General features: G+C 39.9%; 1 protein-coding gene across 1 annotated transcript in view; it reads left to right on the forward strand.

Moving 5' to 3' along the window:
- The window catches only part of CALD1 (caldesmon 1), a 179,471-nt gene that overhangs the window by 129,876 nt on the left and 30,578 nt on the right, over positions 1-19,017 (forward strand). Inside the window, exon 4 of the mRNA XM_065883663.1 lies at positions 15,495-15,641. Within this exon, the coding sequence (XP_065739735.1) occupies positions 15,495-15,641 (147 nt within the window). The remainder of the gene's footprint in view (positions 1-15,494; positions 15,642-19,017) is intronic.

Here is a 19,017-nt window from a genome sequence, read left to right on the forward strand (position 1 = left end):
AGTAAAAATGACAAGACTGCCCATGATACAGTGAAATTAGCTATTTTTGGTTATCTTAATGATTTACCCCATGCATTACAGAATCTGTTTTGACTAGAGCAACATGAAAATATTTCGAAAGGACCAGCTAAATCAAACTTGCTTGTACTGAATTATTTTTGCTTTCCACAGACATTGCAAAAGGCCAAAACCAATAATAGGCTGGATAGTGAGAGTAGAGAGAATATAGAGGGATATAAGGACTTTATAAGGGTTGATGATACAAGAGGGATTTATGGGGGGAAAGGCATGCACCAGAGTAACAGGAAAACAAAGAGTTTCTGTCTGTTCATGAGCCACACCAAGGCCAATGATGTGACAGGAACAGAGACAGGCTGATGGCAGGTGTGCAGGTGCACTTACTCACGCACACATAAGCTCTTGAAGCAGGCCAGGATCCACAAACAGACTAGAAAACACTGGTTGACTCAGTTTGACTTTAGTCCCTGATTATTGACTATATTCAAAAGTCAAATATCTTTCTTGTCCATAACCATTTGGTTCTTCTTACCCAGGACAACATACATTTTCCAGCTCTAAGCTCAAGGGGACTTTCTGTACGTAGTAGCAACATCATGCCATCTGCAGAGAAAATAGCATTCGAACGAGAAACAAATTTACAATAAGTGTATGAAAACATTGGCATCTTTGGCCAGTGAGCTAAATTTTCCAGGTACCTACCCACAGAGACACTGGCAAGATGGCTTTGGCTGGTAGCTGTTTCCAACTTCTGATGGGAAGGAATTGAGAGAAATGTGAGGTATGGGCGTTCTACCTCCTGTATCTTTTGCTAACCCTCTTCTATCTCCAAGCATAGCATGGAAGCTGCCACTAGCACTCCCGGGTCGGATTAATATGACTCTGTTCCATCACTTCGTAGTGTTGAAGTTCAGACTTGAGAGGTCCTTTCTTCCCATGGTGAATGGTCAGGCTTCAGCTACTGGAACTCATGGTCAGAGCCAGTCCCATGGCCAATGCAGTATGGCCGTGGGCACAGCCAGGTTTCCTGATTCATATTCACAAACCAGGGTGGAATGTCTGCCTTCTTGGAGACTCACAAAGCTTCTGAATGACTGTGTGTGTATGCCGCACACATGCCTTTGGGACATCCTTTGGGGGTGGCTTCTCCCGCTGACAATGCTCTAATAACTTTACATGTCATTTTCTCAGTAGATACTCATGAGCCTGATATAGAATTGTCACTGAACCGAGTCACATTTCATTGATCTGCCCTTTAGGGAAGCACTGTTGTCCTATATTTGACACTAAGCCTTTTTTTTTTTTTTTTTTTTTGGCTGCGTTGGGTCTTCGTTGCTGCACACGGGCTTTCTCTAGTTGCAGTGAGTGGGGTCTATGTTTTGGTGCGTGGGCTTCTCATTGCAGTGGCTTCTCTTGCTGCGGAGCACGGGCTCTAGGCATGTGGGCTTCAGTAGTTGTGGCACGTGGGCTCAGTAGTGTGGCTCACGGGCTCTAGAGCACAGGCTTAGTAGTTGTGGTGCACGGGCTTCATTGCTCCACGGCATGTGGGATTTTCCCGGACCAGGGCTCGAACCCGTGTCCCCTGCACTGGCAGGCGGATTCTTAACCACTGCGCCACCAGGGAAGCCCCGACACTAAGACTTTTAGATGGCTTCATGTTGACCTATTTGTCCTTTCTATATCTGTTTCAGTTAAATCCATATGAACTTAGGCAGTTCGCCTCATATCCAGCGAACTGAATTAGCCTTCATCATTGTTAATTAGCCATTGCTCAGTGTCTTATGCCATATGCCTTTCCTGAATTCATTACTGAAAATACTTATCAAATACCTACAAACACGTTGGGGAGGAGGGCTAAAAATATGTATAAAACATGACTCTTGATTTCAACAGACATGACATAGTATGAGAGATAGGATGATACACAAATAACAATAAGGCAATATTGGCAAATACCTGGAACAACAGCAACGATTTCACAGGAGGGAAAGAGTTCCTTCCAGTTGACCTTCATTACGTCTGGTAAGGCCTCACACAGGTATGAGCTGGCCATGAGGGATAAAGAAGAGCCCTCTAGGTAAAAATGGAGAGCAGGGGAGAGCACAGTCAAAGAAAAGAAGGCAAGAGAGTATAAATGAAGTTAAACTAATTGGAAATGAAGCACTACTGATGCTTATTATGCTTTCTGGCCCTGGCACCTTCGCTAAGTCCATATTTCTGACCATGTGTGACTGGTCCTGAGGGAAGAGCAGGCGTTCCGCCCCCAGAGGGGAGGGCGGACCCTGTCCTTTCACATCCTTGCAGTTTACCTGTAACTGGGTAAGTGCATATACCGATGGTATAGCTTATCTAGTTTAAAGTAAACTAACCTTCATGAAATGGACTCAGGTTTCTGGACTTAAAAGGATTTCTGCAGAAACTGCAGGTCGAAGGGAGCACTGACCACATGAGTCCAGGGAGACTCTGAGAACGCAGTGGAGCTGTCACTAATGCTGTGAGTGTGTATGAGCGCTTAGCTTCTGAGCCACGCACTTCACCTGTGCCTTTCAGCAAAGGAGAGCTGTCCACAAACAGCGGGGAATATAACTGCTTTTTAGAAGAAACTCATGCAGCAGAGAGATCTTTCGGGAAATGACCCCATTGCTTTGTGATTTTTTTTTTTTTTTTTTGCCCAAACAGATGTAAACGTGTAACCTACCTAAGAGTATTGATCTTCACACCTCACCTTGGAACCAACATTTTCTTATCTATTTAAAAACCTCCCAAGTAAAACATCTCAGTTTAGATGTTTATTAAAAATGTAAAACTGCCTTTGGATGACTGAACAAACGACTAGTTGATATCAGGACAGGCATACATTTCCTAAAGTTTACAGAAAACTGCATGGTTGGTGGGGCAGATTGACTGTATTGGTATCATGCTTCAAATGCCAAGCCAATGATGTGTTCTTTCCACTTGTCTCTACGTATCTTTTAGGGGCTTTTAAAAAAAATTCAGTTATTACTGTCATTTAAAACCAAATTTCAAAATAAATGGAACTTATAGCCAGATTTTCAAATTACTTATCTCAGTGTGTTAAACTAAGAGTTTTCACAAAAGAGTTTATGGACATTAATAAATTAAACTTACTTTAAATATGTTTTGTTTGGTTGTCATATCTTTTTCCTGTGTTATAAATCTATAAACATTTAAACAGCACTACATGTATATAATTTATAAATAAGTTACTATATATGCATATATGTGTGTATATATATACATATATATATATATATATATATATATGCTTAAATTTTTTAACTGATAGTACACTATAAAAAAATTTCAGGACCACTGGCTGAGATCAGGGATCAGCAAACTTTTTTTGTAAAGGGCTAGATGGTATATATTTTCAAATTTGTGGGAAATACACTCTGTCACAATTACTCAACTCTGGCATTAAAGGGTGAAAGCAGCCATAGACAATCCGAGAATGACTGTTCCAGCAAAACTTTATTTACAACAACAGAATGTGGGCCAGATTCGGCCCTTGAGCCATAGTTTGCCAATCTCTGGCTTAGATGACTGGAGCTATTTGTTAATCTACAGGACACCCTAAGAAAGCTGATACAGTGTCATAGGTTAGAAAGAAAACAAGTATGGGATCTAAAGACCTGGGTCTAGTTCTGATTTTGTAGTTGCTTGAGTCACTTCACCTCTTCAGCCCCAGGTTACCGTGTGTAGCATGGATTGAAAGTAACCTCCAAAATTCCTTCTAGTTTAATGATTCTGTTGTTTTACTATCTTGCCAGCTTGCCACAGTGGTGGATTACACCTGGGATCTGATTAACAAGCAGAATAAGTAAAAATTTGATTTACTCTATGTGGGCAAAATGAGTACAAGACAGTGGAGAATAAAAAAGGACATAGGGCTTCCCTGGTGGCGCAGTGGTTGAGAGTCCACCTGCCGATGCAGGGGACACGGGTTCGTGCCCCGGTCTGGGAAGATCCCACATGCCGTGGAGTGGCTGGGCCTGTGAGCCATGGCCGCTGAGCCTGCATGTCCGGAGCCTGTGCTCCGCAGCGAGAGGCCACAACAGTGAGAGGCCCGCGTACCGCAAAAAAAAAAAAAAAAAAAAAAAAACGGGCATAAATGCCACTCTGAAAAATTGGAAATCACAGCTTATTGCTCTTGAAGGATCCTCCACAGTGCTTCTGTTCTAAATGATTGTAGGATTTGCTGAACTGAAGTCTCCTCTTGCAGCTAAGATTTATGGAGCCCTTGATATTGGGTAGCTAGCCCTTTATTTCTCACGGAAAGCTGCAGAGTGACATGAAACACCTGGAGTGGAGACTGAAACTAGAAAATCCTCCCTGTGTGTTTCCGTAGGGCCACCGCAATGGAAGGAGCACCCCTCTTACGCTTTGTAAAATGGTTGGTTTACTCTTCCAGTTACTGGAAGCTGTCCTTCTGTATGTGCCAAGCACAACTGGAGCCTCACTAATACCTTTCATGTACTCCAAGCACCGGCCAGACTGGATTGTTTGCTTTCTCATGTCCATATTTCCTGACTCTGCAGCCTTGCTATTGGAGCTCTCTGTATGTGGAAAGATCCTCTTCTGTCCCCCCAGCCCCAATCCTAAAAGATCTAGCTCAGGTACCACTTTCTCCACGAAGCCTTCTCTGATCCCTTAGCTGGAGTCGTCTTCTTCCTCCTCTAAACTTTAGATCACTTTATCAACATCTCATGATATTTACCGCATTCTATCTATTATTATGTTCTTACACCTGTCTTAGCTTCCCTACCAGATTATAAACTCTTTGCAGGGTTTTCACCTTAGTTTCCACCCTCAGTGGCTTGAATAGAGTAAATACTCAATAAATGTGTGTTGGATGAATGCATTAATTCCAGTCACCTAGGTGCCAATTTGCATGTTAGAGTAGCATTACCAACCAGCACCCCAATTCTGTAAGTTAAGAAGCCACATTCATATCTGGTACATCGCCCACCAGCACCTCCTCAGAATCTAGGCTGTTCAGAGCCCATCACTCTGATGTCCCACTTGAATTTAACTGTCCTCCCTTCAAAGTCTAGGTGCTACGCGGATCAGTGGTTTGGTTGTAGAGAGGAATATACATGAGATCAGAAACCTATAAACCAACGCAATGCTGTAACTTTGTAATTTATTTTTAGAAAAAAATATTTTTAGAGTAAAGTCAGTTATCTCCCCTACTGAAGCAGTGCCTCCTGTACTAGGTAACAATTTTAAAGAACTAGTGATTGTATTGGTTTATACTCTATTGTTGGGGTGTCGATCTGCTGTTGCAGGACAGGTACCTCAAGCAATTTAAGTGCTATCTAAGAATGTCTCTAATGCCCATGTTTCTCTCTCTCAGAGCCCCGGCTGTCTGATTCTTCCGCTGTCGGTGATCTAATTCAGTTAACACACACACAAATGTGGGAGCTTAGTTATTTAATATTACTTTATCTATTTAAATGTTCACATTTTCATAGGGGTCTCCTATTAACTTTAACTATGGAGGTCTTTATTTGGTTTGGTTTGGTTTGGTTTGGTCAGGCTGGCTGTTTACCAAATCACAACAAATAGGTATCTGCTTTATTCCTTCCACATGGAGCAGAGGCCCCATCGTAGGTAAGGTTTCTGTTGACTTAGGAAGATGATCCACCAAGTGCAGAGCAGAGTCCTTGAATTCTTTTCATAACAGTAGGGAGGTTGGACCCATTGACAGCCATTGGCTCCCAAGTCCCCTACAAGAATAAATGTTCTTCACATAGGTCCAAAGTTCAGGATTTGGCCTTTCATTTTTCCATTTCCTGTCTCTATTCAAGGTTTGTCTTTCTGCTTGCTACCACTTGTAAACAAAACTCTGCAGTTCTATCTATGAGCCAGCTGGATGTTAGGTAAGGTTGTGTAATACTGCTGGAGTTGGGGAGGTAGTAATCACCCCCAAAGTATGCTTTCTTGTTAGAATAACAGTCCCTTCACTCACCAGAGTTGCTGGAAACAATGCTCCAGTGTCATATCTATCAGTATATTTGAGCTTTCTGTTTCTGAAGGAGAGAGGAAGGACAAAAGCGGGGTGGAGGGGAGGGGAATGATGGGAGGCCATGCCACCCCCAAGGGAAATTGAGCCAAAAGAACACTGGGAAAGAGGAAATGAATACTAAATCTTTTTCCAATTAAGAAAAATGAGAGTGGAAGCAGGAAAGCTCCAGAGGGCACTTTTGGGGGAGGAGAAGATCATAAAAGGCCTGTTATGAAAATCCATTACCCATAAATTTCCCTGCATTAAGCACTGCCTGTGTAGAGAGGATGCTGAGAATCCTCTCAGCTGACACAGGACATGTGACTTCAGTTAGCAGTACCCACATGCCATGTACCATTTCCGTCAACATGTCTGAAATACCGCTTTCCCTTACAGGAATTCCTTCTAATTAGTCACAGGTTCATAATCTCCACTTAAGGACATCTTGTTTTTGTTTTCCCAATCACTTTGTTTCTTTTGTCCAGTGTTTAGCAATGTGATAGCAGTACCATAATTCAAAGCCCCACCACATGAAATTATGAACCCTTGTACTGCATCACACAAATATTTCAAATTTGGGGGTAATATTTTAATTTCTAGATCACGCTAAGTATAAGACTCATCTAAAATGAGTTCATTTTTTTACATTTGACGATGGCGATGGAAGTTTCTGTTTCTAGGAGTTTGTCTTTGACTGTGTAAAGAATCTGCTTGTTAATACATCTGTGGTCAGACGCAGTTGCATCCAAGTCGGCCGTTGGACATGTGGAGGTTTACCTGCACCCCGCTCTAAGGCAGTGTTTTTCATCAGCTGTATATCCATGTTCAGACCTACATGCAAGAGAAAGAACTGGCAGAATGCAGCATTGCCAGTCATAGGCACCCAGGTCTGATGAAGTGTTTTATCATGTTTTACTTGAAAATAAATTACCTAAGCCCAAGTTTTATTGTCCACATCTACTATGCACATTAAACCAAGATTGTCCTTTAACAGATACAACAGTCAGAAAACAACCCCAAATCAGATTTTACTTTTGAATGACAACATTTTTAAAAGCCCAAGTTTATTAATGATAATATTTTATTTAAGACTCTTATTAGACAAAGAATCCTAGGTTGGGGATGAAGAAAAGGTAATGTTTATGAAAACATAGGTGGTAATTGGGTTTATCCTGTATCAGCCACATTTTATACCAGTTGAATTTCAAACCAGAGTTAAAAGAGAGGAAAGTTTGGTTACTTTATTTTAATTATCTTACTAGCCACTTAAACATTTCTCTTACTCCTTGTCATTCATTTCAAATCAAAGCTTAACGACTTATCAAGTGAGGAGTAAAATATATCTTCTCCATCATCAATCTTCTCTTTCCATACCTACACTTTCTAAACGTTTATAAATTAAAAACTGAACTGTTTGTATATGACCAAGCTTATCGTTTGAATAGGGTGGGATAGTGGGAGTGGTGCAAATTCGTTCCTGTTTGTGACAGAACAAATAGATTTTAGTTTATCTCAGGAAACTGCCATGGAATTATCCCTCCAAAATCTGTGTTTAGTAGATTTAACAGATGCATTATTCCTTTAAAAAATAAATGTGAAAAAATAGCAATTCAGTAAGAAATAATCCAGATTCTATTCATTTCATTTCTACTGAATATCTATGGCACCAGTTGAATAAAAAGTTAGACATTTATCTCATCCAAACTATAATCTCAAGAAATGTTTGGGAAATCCTGTATCTCATCTGTTATTACAAACTATACCTATTCATATAAACATAGATGAATCTCAAAAGCATAATGTAGGGTGAAAGAAACTAATCACAGAATGCATATAGTATGATTACATAAAGTTCGAGAAGGCAAAACTAAAAAATGAATTGTTTAGGAATGCATCCCTTGGGGGTAAAACTACAAAGAAAAGCAAGAGAACAATTAAAATCCAGGTTAGAGGTTATTTGGAGGCATTTAAAAAGAGATAGGAATGGGGTTGAGGAAGGGCACATAAGGATCTTCAAAGTGCTGGTGCTATTTAAGCTGGGTAGTAGGTACATGGGTGTTTGGTTCATTATTCTTCTTTTAAGTGGTGGTGTACTATACACTCATTCATAGGTACAATATATTTCATGCTAAATGTCTTTTTAATTTAAAATACTGACCCGAAACAGTTAGAATTCATCTTTTTAAAATTTCCTGATACAAATGACTATCTATATCAATTCAGCAATGAGTCTCTAAGCTTGGGGGTCTGCCTGTCCCAGAGCAGGACCATTGTGAGAACTGTGTTCCCGTAAGCCCTAGCTAGCCACACAGCCCTGAGTCAGAATCAGAACTCACCCTACTCCCTGAGTTCCCTCTAACCATACATGATCAATCAGAGCTGATCTGTTTGTTTGACAGGACGTCACAGTCATAATGATACTAAGAACCAGCCTTCTACGAGAGTGTGTGGAGGCAAGGTGAAGAGGTTTTTCTCCCACTGCCTGATGTTGTTTCTTTCTACTCTGCTCCGCGACATGTTTCCCCACCATGGTCTGTGGTTATAGAAACTCATGTGATGTCACCATTATATAAAGCATACTGTAGGTTGCTGGTGATAACTTGTGGTGACAACATATATGAGAACACTGAAGTGTGCAAGCACACAGTGTCTTACTGTTGAGAACCAAAATTTGTGGCTGGTTTGCAAACCTTAGTAATTCTCAAATGTGTGTGTGTACAGGGAGATGGGGTGGGACATACCTCTCTTCCTGGGTAAATTTCTTCAGAGTAATGTATCCCCTTGCATGCTTGCACTCCCATAAAAGGCACACCCCTGACATAGCAATGAATCCTTCAGTGAAATTCAGCATATTTTTACCTTCCCTATCAGGAAAAAAAAAAAAAAAAAAATATATATATATATATATATATATATATACACACACACACATATATTCTAAATGAGGGGGGCTTCCTTTCATTCTATCCTATATTAATTACTAATAGACCGATTGACTATTAATCCATTTCTAAACATATTTTGACCTGAAAATATTTTTATTTTCTTGATTTTTTTTCCTCCACTGTAATTTTTAATGCCTTTCTTTTAAGGAATCCAAGGGAAAAACATTGAGAATTGGACCTTATGTGCATTAAATGAAACCACAACATTTTACAGACACCACATATATATAAACAAAATCATATTTAAGAGCCTGGAATGTATCTATAAACCTCTTTTAACTTCCAAATATACAATAAATCTGCAGAGCAAATATGATTCATTTCAGCAGGTCAGGATTTTCCCTCCTGATCACAGCATTGCCTGAAATTTTACTAAGAGCATTTGAGCAATTCACAGGGCTAATTGGATATGTTTGGAGAATCGCTTGCATTTCATATTATGAAAGAAAGTCACTGGGGTTTTTGGTACATGGAAAACAATACTGAAAGTATGTATGAATCATTTTGCCTCCTAATAGCTGATGACCACATTTTCAACCCACATGATGTTTTAACTCTAAGCTGGATCCCATATTAAGACCCAGGTTAAGACAATGACATTGGCAGAACCAAGAATGATGGAAATCAGAGAAATGTAATTGACTAAGAAGTCCTTTGCAGACGTGAACCCCAGTCAGTCTTCCTCCTGAGTCTGGCCTGCATGGGGAACGTACAGCTGCAGAAAGCTGGGGGCAGGATGGTGTTTGGGATTGAGTGTCACAGTTACAACCTGGAATCTTTTTCAACCAGCACCACCTTCTCTCGGATGACTCCTTGCACGAAAGAAGAGGTACAAGGGTCTGCAGGGAGATGAAAGCAGATCTTAGGGTTCAGCCAAGTGTCTGCTGGCCTATAAGTTACTGTGAATTCACGAATGATGAAGTACTGGTAGGAGTCCTTCTTTCAGGTAGCGAATTTATTTGTTCTGTTGGAATTTTAGGTGCAACATTCTCTTTTTAAAATATAGGAATGTTGCAGAAATAATTAAGGAAAACAGAGAGACTTGGAAACTTTGATCTGAAGGGGGATCTCTATAAATCTTTTGTACATGGGCTTCATTTTAGTGCCTTGAGCCTTTTATTTTCTCCGAGGTTTTCCTCACTTAACCTGTGGGTTTGTGTGTGTGTCTGTGTCTCTGTATGTGTATGTGTGCTTACCAAGCACAAGGAATGTTAAAGGATGCAAAAGAGCTTGAAGGGGACAAGTCAGAGTCTGTTCAGTGGCACTCGTAATCTCTTTCTATATACCAGTGGTTCTCTAGTGGTGAAGTTACTGGAAGAGATTCCTAAATTTATTTTCTGTAGTCTGATAAATAACTGTTTCAGGTATGAAGGACTGCTCTGCAAATATGTATAAATACAGTTGTTTATAAGATACAGATTCCTTTTTTATTCAGTGTTGAGTTTATAGACTTTATAAAACACTTTTAATAAATAACAAAACTATAAGCAACTGTCATGATATTTTAATTTTTCTTGATATTTTAAAGAGATCCACATTCTTTAAATGTTAGTAACCATTGCTGTAAGATATAGAAAATTAAATCTTTTCTTTAGTGCTCTTAAACTTGTAATAAAATCAGCCCCCTCATAAAACTGGTTATTACTTGTTCTATTTTTAAACATGGTTTCCTGATAAGAGATCTTGTCTTGTTAATAAAATGTTATTGCCAGCATTTTTACTTGAAAACTTTAAGGATCATGTACTGGAGTCTCAAATCAGAAAATAAAAAAAACCAGACAAAATGAAAGGAAATGAGAGTAACATTCTTCACACTATGGAGAACACAGGGTTAAAAAACTCTATAATGTAGATGAAATTACAGTAAGAATTTTGCCAGTGTTGAGCAAGTCTTGAGAAATATTTATTGGAGAAGATGGGGTGAGGGGGACATTGGGGCAAGGTGACAGCTAGTGCCTTGCTCCAGTGTCTTACTGTGGAAGCCTCTGCCACTTCCTCTTTATCTCATCTAGTGTACATTTAGACCCTGGCCCAGCCAAATGTAAAGACGCTGAGTCCTCAGTGGTTTCATTATTTGCCATGTCTGCAATACTTTTATTTATTTGAACTTTCTATCTAAAAGGCACAGCTTGTAACATGATTATAGTGTTACTTGAATACACTGAGGCAGTAGAGGTCTGGTGGTAAAGACTTAAAAAGTCTTTGGTGTGAAAGCCACAACATTCCAAGAGCATTTTCCCATTGCATAGACCTGTTTTTTCTTATAATATAACACCAGGATATTTAGGCAGTGGTTCTGGGAATGGAAGAAAAGCCAGACCTTTCTGCTTTTTTCATACCACTGACACAATCAAATAACATCATGTAATTATTATGGACTTCTGAGATTGTTCAGCACTTATTGATACACACACACGTGTGCGCGCGCGCACACACACACACACACACACACACACACACAAGATCATCTCTCTCCCGAATGTCTGATGAGCCATTTTGCTGCCAGCAGCACTGGGCTTCCTGCAGTAAGATCAATCATACCTTTCCCCAAGTGTTCTCTAAGAGATGAGCAAAGGCAATTACCCAGAAACAAAGCATAATACTCCAGAGTAAACCTGCTGACACCCAGCCTCGGTGGGAAAGTCGATTGAACATTTTATTTAATAAAAGGTGCTCTACATATCATTTGGGATTACTCATTTTTTAAGTAAAATGCATTTGCTTAAAACTCTAATCAACATAGTTTAATCTTTCTCAGATGATTCCGAGGAACTTCGAGTCCTCTGCGCTTCTGAATCATCTGGGAACATCAGTTGTCTTTATAGTGTACAATACAGTAGACTGGTTACTGCCAGCATCTGCTGAAGTTTCACAGAAAGAACAAATGGATTGTTATGCTTTTATTACAACCCAGTGGGTGGTTAGGTATGATTTTTACTAGTCAGCAGCACTTCAAATACATTTAAGTCTGGTGTGTGAAAAGTTAGAATGTTAACATTTTGTCTTTAACTGAAGCCTAAAGCAGAGTTGTTGTGCTATCATGTGGACATATTAAGGATGTGGTGTTCTCATCTGTCTTTTTGGATAAATTCTTGTTATGGTGAAACTAGCACTCATACGTTGCTGATGTTACATACCTTTCTGGAGGGCAGTTTGTCAATGTGTAACAAGAGCCTTTAAATGAGCATATCTTAAACTAGGGAATTCTAACTTTTGAGAATTTTTCCTAGATAAGTAATTGAACAAGTGGTAAAAGTATATCTATAGTGATGTCCTTTACAGCATTGTTTATAAGAACATAAATTTGGAAAAATCTTAACTGCCCATCAGTAGAAGTCTGGTTAAATAGATTATAGTACATCCCTATACATACACCCACTACGTACATCTGGTCATAGAATACTGTGTTGCTGTTGGAAATTATATTTTGCTAATGTGTTAAAATAGTCATAAACAAGGTAAATTAAAGAAGCTGTTTCTAAAGTAGTATATATAACATTATCCCACTTTGTTAAAAATATCTATGCATGCAAAGGAAAAGTTCTGGTAGAATACATTGTTAATCGTGTTCATATCTGAGTAGTGGATTAGGGAACTGACTTTTACTTTCTCTTTTGTACATTTTTTAATGTCTGGTTTAAGAAAATAATAAGTACATGTTACCTTTAGAATCAGAAAAAATTTAACAACTAAGGTTTTTCAATTTTGAAAGAAAAGTAATAAACCTCTGGTAGTAGTATGAAAGGTAGTTGCCGTGGGAGAGGCCTGAAAGCTAAGCAACCGCTGTGGGCTCTGCCCTCTGAGGACTAAAGTAGGGAGGCTCACATTCGAAGAATTTCTACACATATCAAGTCATTTGGCATGGGCACAATTTCACTTACAAAGTCAACTGATATGTTATTGAGCCAGCAGCCGGGCACATTCTGATTCAAAATGCCATGAAAACGTTTTGGCTCCTTTTTTGTTTTTAACTATGAAAAACAATTTTAACATGTTTCTTTATTAGTAGCAACAAAAGGTCCTCAAAAATCTAGCTCTGGCAACTGCGTATCCTAGGTAAGAGTCTACCGATGCAAAGTGATGATAAATTTTAAGTAGTATGAAGCAAGAAGAGTTAGCAGAGACAGGGGCAGTGATCTGAATGTGGAAGGCCACGCCTCCAATGAGAAACCTAAGATGAAGGAAGACTGAGCGTGACCTGGCTGAGACAGATGGCATATCTAGGTCGTGTCAGAACTAAAAGCCAACAGCATCCACCATGAAGCACATTGGGTGGGTGGGAGGAGGGAGAGGAGCACCTCTGAGATGTTCAAGTATAGTGGGAAATTAAGGGCTTCAAATGAGATTCCATCTAGGAGCGGGGAGGGTTTTGTTGTTGCCATAGGGTGTCCCATATGGAGCTTTTATGTGTCTTTTGCTTGTCTTGGAAAAGCAAGGCCCCAAGTAATAGCCAGGACCTCATGGCTGATCCAGAGATGTAGAAGGGCAAATTAAGACTTTCTGTTTGATTAGCTTGGGAAGCAGTCATTAAGGACTCATTCTCCCTGCTGTGGTTAAAGCTGTCTACTGAGAAATAAGCCAAAGGAATATGAGGCCAAGAATCTGAAGACTGAAGCCAAACCACTGGGAAGGGCTTTCAACTGCAAACTACAACGTGATTGAATTAGAAAGGAACATTCAAATCATGTCATGCTGTCACCTCAGATTCAACAAGTCTAAAATTGAACCCATCTTTCCTCACAAAGCAGCTCCTCCACTGCACTTTCCTAATAACAGCAGAATACTACACCGTAGTATGCCTTAGCACAATACACCCATGATTTCATTTGATTGTCACCCACTTACAGACAAGGCAGTTTAATGCAGGTTAATCAAAGGGCTGCAAGCTGGGGAGAGGCCAGTTCTAGAAACTCGGTTTTCTGAGTATTAACCTAGTTGTCCTTTAACTGTATCACACTGCCCTTCTCTCCGTGTTTGTGGAAATAAAACAGTCAGCTTTATGGAATTACTAAGTGACAGTTTATTTATTTGGCATTTGAATGTTGCATACTAGCACGTTTTAGCAAGTATGAAGTCAGAGTTTCTTAAGTAGCAAAGAACAAACCAACCAACCTTCAGAACTGTTCATCTTGTTTTTGTAAGGTCAAAAACATTCATAGCATTTGTATTACTGAAGTCAAAAGATAGGTAAAGTAAAGTACTGGATCTAAACATACCTAGTTTGTAAATCCAACATGAGCAAACCATCATCAGTCATATTAGGTTCGTTTTGTTGGTAGAAATTATGTGATTCTGCTGTTTTGTTCTCTTTCATTTGTAAATTATCTTAGCTTAGTCATCATTGATAAGTATGAAACGTGTACGTACCTGGATTTCTATTTGTAGATGTGTAAGTAACACTGTGAAAAAGCATGTTAACTCTCCAAGGTAAAAAGCAGGCTGCTGCACAATGCAGCTCCATTGCATCCCGTGTATCCATCAGGCCAGCTTGTCCCTGGGCCAGCCAGCACTGCCATGCCTTCTCAGCACTCTGTATGTCAGTACACAGTCCTCCTTCCAAAACAGCCAGGTTGACCACGCAGGCTATCTCCTCATGAGTCTGAGCATCTGCAGTTCCCCAGCTCCGATTCTTTACTTGGGAATAAATATTAGGGGAAACGTATCTAACTAGTGATATTGATTGTATAATTTCCCTAAATAGTTCTTTGCTTCTGATAAACTAGGAAAACTAAATACCATATATGCATGTGAAACCCTCTGCGCCTCTTCTACTGGCCTTAGCCCTTAGGTTTCTATCTAAATACACACCTGTGGGCTCCCAAGATGTGTCCAGTGTGTGGGTAGTGGGACACTAACGCAGTTTTAGAACAAAAGAGACGGCCTTAGAGGGCACTGCACTGACTGTGAAGCCTCCTATCAGTTGTCAATAACACTTTTCTTCAGTGAAAGTGAACAAAAAGGAAAACAATTAAATCCGAGCAAAAAGGATCTCCTGCTCTGGAGTTTCGTTGGCTATTTGGCTTATTAATGCCAAAGTCCTGGTTTGGTAACATAACTTGATTCTTTTCTGACCTTTGTGACAACATATCCACAAATAATTCATACAACATGCTGAATCTTTTCAATAAGCGTTTTCAGTACTTTCAGTTCAGTTCTTTGGATTTCTGCTTCTAAATCTTAACATGCTAGTCATCAGCTGAGTAAAGAAATCTAAATATGCTAACCCACAGTCTCCAAAGGCAGTTGCTTTTGTGTAAACTTTTTAGTTTAAGCTGTTATTTGGTCATTGTAAATTATCCTCTGTAGCTACTGGACTAATGCTTTTCAGATACTTAAAAGTTTAAAAACTAGTCAGATCAGGTCTCTAAACTTAAGGAACAGAACCATCCTTTTAGAACTCTATGGTTCAGTAAGTAGTCAAGCTCAGTGTCGATCCTTCCAAGAAGCTGGTGAAGATGGTGGGCAGTTGGCAAGCTCAAGAAGTTGTCTTTGTGATGTTACAGAATCGCCTACCAGCGGAACGACGATGATGAGGAAGAGGCCGCCCGGGAACGGCGCCGCCGTGCCCGGCAGGAAAGGCTGCGGCAGAAGCAAGAGGAAGAATCCTTGGGACAGGTGACTGACCAAGTGGAGGTCAATACCCAGAACAGGTACTGTCCTCTTCAGAAGGGAGAATTTTTCCAGGTGCTTCTTAGCCTGTCTGATGAAAGGAATGTGTTGGGCAAAGCATCCCCTTCTCAGCCCAATTCAACTCTTTCCGTCTTTCTCGCTTGTTTAATTCTTCTGTGGACGTTTTAGGCAACTAACCAGATTGGACAGTCAATCTGATTTAGACATTAGGACACCAGTACTCCTTTCTCCCCACCCCCCCACATCCCATCCCCTAAACACACCCCAGTTGAAGGATTTTATTTTCTTTTGTAATCTAGTAAATTTTTTATTTACTACAAATCGTGGGTTATATGCTTAAATAAGGAAAACTATTTACCTTCATTCTTTAGGGTATTGTTATCTGTTTTGAACTGAAGATGTATTCGTTTAATAGTCCTCTGTACCTACCAGTAGCAGATAATACTTGAATTTTAGAAGTAGGCATGAATTGCAAATGTCTTATTTTTCCTGATACACACCCTAAACCAGTATCCTTTGATCTCTACAATATTCAACAAGGTGCAGAATCCTGTTTAATTTAATGTAATTATTCAAACAAGCTCATGAGTTTAGTACTACATTTTTTCCTATACCAGTCCTGGTAGAAATCAGGAAAGTCGAGAATACTTAATAAGTTCAACTTTTTCAAAAGGGGCTTTTACAAGTTCACACATACAAGGTCACACAGTACATTACCCTAATAGTTAGTATATTTCATTTATATGCCCCCAAGGTATAGAAAAGATGAGGAGGGGGAATGGAGAAAAAAATAATTTTATTTTTAAATTGTGGACTGGTTAAATATAATGCAATCACCATGTAAGACCTTTTGTGTGGCTTTGGTTTTAGATTCTTTCATTTTGTGTGTGTTGGGAGGGCACTGTATTTGATAATCCCCTTCATTCAATCTGTGTAGGAAATTCTGAAGGGAAAGGGTTCTGGCCTCTTTAACGTGAACTTGAGTGGGTACACAGAGGGTTTCTGAAGGCAGTAGTGAACATGCTGGCAGGCAGGATGATTCAATCAGGAAGCTTCTCGGTTAGGTGGAAAAACAGACTTTGTCCCTCCGTAAGTAGCTCCTGATTAGGGAGGGAGTATAGCAAAGAGGTTCTCTGGGGTTCACTACCTAGCTTTGAATCCCAGCTTGACCCTTTCTTCACTAACTGTATTTCTTCAGTCCAATGGAAGTAAAAATCATACCTTTCTTTTAGGAATGTTGTTAAATTTAAATGAGACGATAATACCTGTAAAATGCACAGTGCTTGCGTATAGTAATTTTGACCATTATTAGGAAGATGGTAGCAGAGTCTTACAGATCAGGGCTGCATAGGCGTCACTGCCTTTTCTATTTCTGAGTTGAAGGGGATGGGAAAGAAAGAGTTTAATAATGACATTTTAAGGCCTTTTGTGAATCTGGTTATTAGTGAGTAATCAACAATACCTTAAGAAATTACTAGTGCCTATAGTTTTCTAGCTTTTAAAATCTTGCTTCTACTTGTGTTTCTCTTCTTTTTTCACATTGTACTATTATTAGTTATTTCATGCATTGATTGAGTACAAAATTCCTTTTTTTAGCCACGCATATTCACATCTGATAACATATGATTTACCTCTGACATACTAATTAGCCCCAAGAAGAATAAGTATTCTTCTTGGGGGCTAAACAACTGACTGGTACTCAACTTCTCCTGTTGACTGCTGTCCTGATTTATAAATAGCAAAGAAAGGTTCAGTAGAGTCTGTTGTTTCTTAACTCGAGTTCTTTAAGCCAGCTAGCATTGTGGAATTTGGGGTACCTCTTAAAAATTATTTGAATTCAGTTGATCCAAATGCCTTATGTATATAGATTTCCCCCCTTAAATTCTAAACTATTTGCATTTTCAGAGAAATTTAATCCTTATGTGTCTAATTCATGGAGACAGTGTCTTACAGCAACAGCTGAGGCCAAGAAAGTTTAGAATCTAGCCTTTAGTCTGCCATTTCTTGTTGTTAAATGTGAAATATGTTTTTCCAAAATTAAGTGAACTTGAACTTCAAAAGGGCCAAGGTTGGTATGAACCATGAAATTTGATGGAGTTTCTAAACATTGCAAGACATGTTCTTCCAACTCTGGTCACAGCCCTAGTATCACATGACTGGCTGTTTCCTGCAGTGAAGACCAACACCCCTGGCATGGGCAGTGTCCAGCATCCTGCAATAGTGAGCACCATGGTGGACATGCTACAGTTTGGCTTTTAGAGATTTTTTTCTTTTTTTATAAACATCAAATTTAACTGTCCTTTGGTCTACTGCAGAAAAGAAGGGCAAGAGACCCTTTATTCATGGGAATCTTGACAAAGAATGGAGATGGTATATTTATTAGTTAGGGCAACATCAGCTGCTTTAACGAGTCCCCAGATTTTAGTAGTTTGATGCAGTAACACATACTAGTCCAGCGTGGGTATTTCTGACTGGTAGAACTGGTTCCCTATCTTCTTTCCTCCTGTGACTCTGTCAACTTCAGGGGCTTTGGAGTCCTCTGATCTAGCCAGTAGACAGAGATAGAAAGGGAAGAGAATGTACCGCTGCTTCTTACTTGTCCTGGTCTGGACATCTCACTTCTGCTCACATTTCATTGGAATTATTGGTCATGGGGCCCCACCTAGGTGCGAGGAAGAGGGGAGGGTGGGAAATATAATCCTTGACAGGCAATCACTTCCCTGTGACTAAGGAACGAGGAGCATAAGTTGTGGTGGACAGCTAGATGTCTCCACCGTGGGGGTCACTGGCCTGAGTATAGCATCTCCACACTATAACGTACACTCCCATCCTCTCAAAGTGTTTAGTGTTCCAGCAATCCAGATCAGGAATTCCAGATGACTTGGCAACATGTGGGGACACTACTTGATACAAGAGGAATTCGTTTCTTCAGTTTGGTTCTTGACTTAGTTTGAGTTCCCTGAAAGTCAGATTCTGAGACAAAGATTTGAGCACAGTTTACTTGTAACATGATCCCAGGAAAAAGTGGTAGCAGTGTGGGGAAGTGAGACAGAGAAGGGAAGGCAACCAAATAAAGGTTTCACTACTGAGCAAGGTAATTACCAAGGTAATTTACCAAGCAAATTACCACTGGGGGTATCAGGGGCTTAATTCCACCAGGGAACTCTAAGATCCACTGTGGTGTAGGCACCTCAGCTCTATCTGATACCAAAGGTGAGGGGAGCTTAGGTATTTACACATTAATGCTCATCAATTGTTGCTTGAGGCAAAATGCCCAGGTGGCATTAATACTCAGAGCACTTCTAGTATGCAGAATAGGTTCCCCACGGCCAGACAAAGACCATGGGCAAAGATTTGCATATGCTGCCAGTTGAAAGCCAGGCAGGAATGTACTAA

Source organism: Phocoena phocoena, chromosome 9 (assembly GCF_963924675.1).
Source record: "Phocoena phocoena chromosome 9, mPhoPho1.1, whole genome shotgun sequence".
Taxonomy (NCBI): domain Eukaryota; kingdom Metazoa; phylum Chordata; class Mammalia; order Artiodactyla; family Phocoenidae; genus Phocoena; species Phocoena phocoena.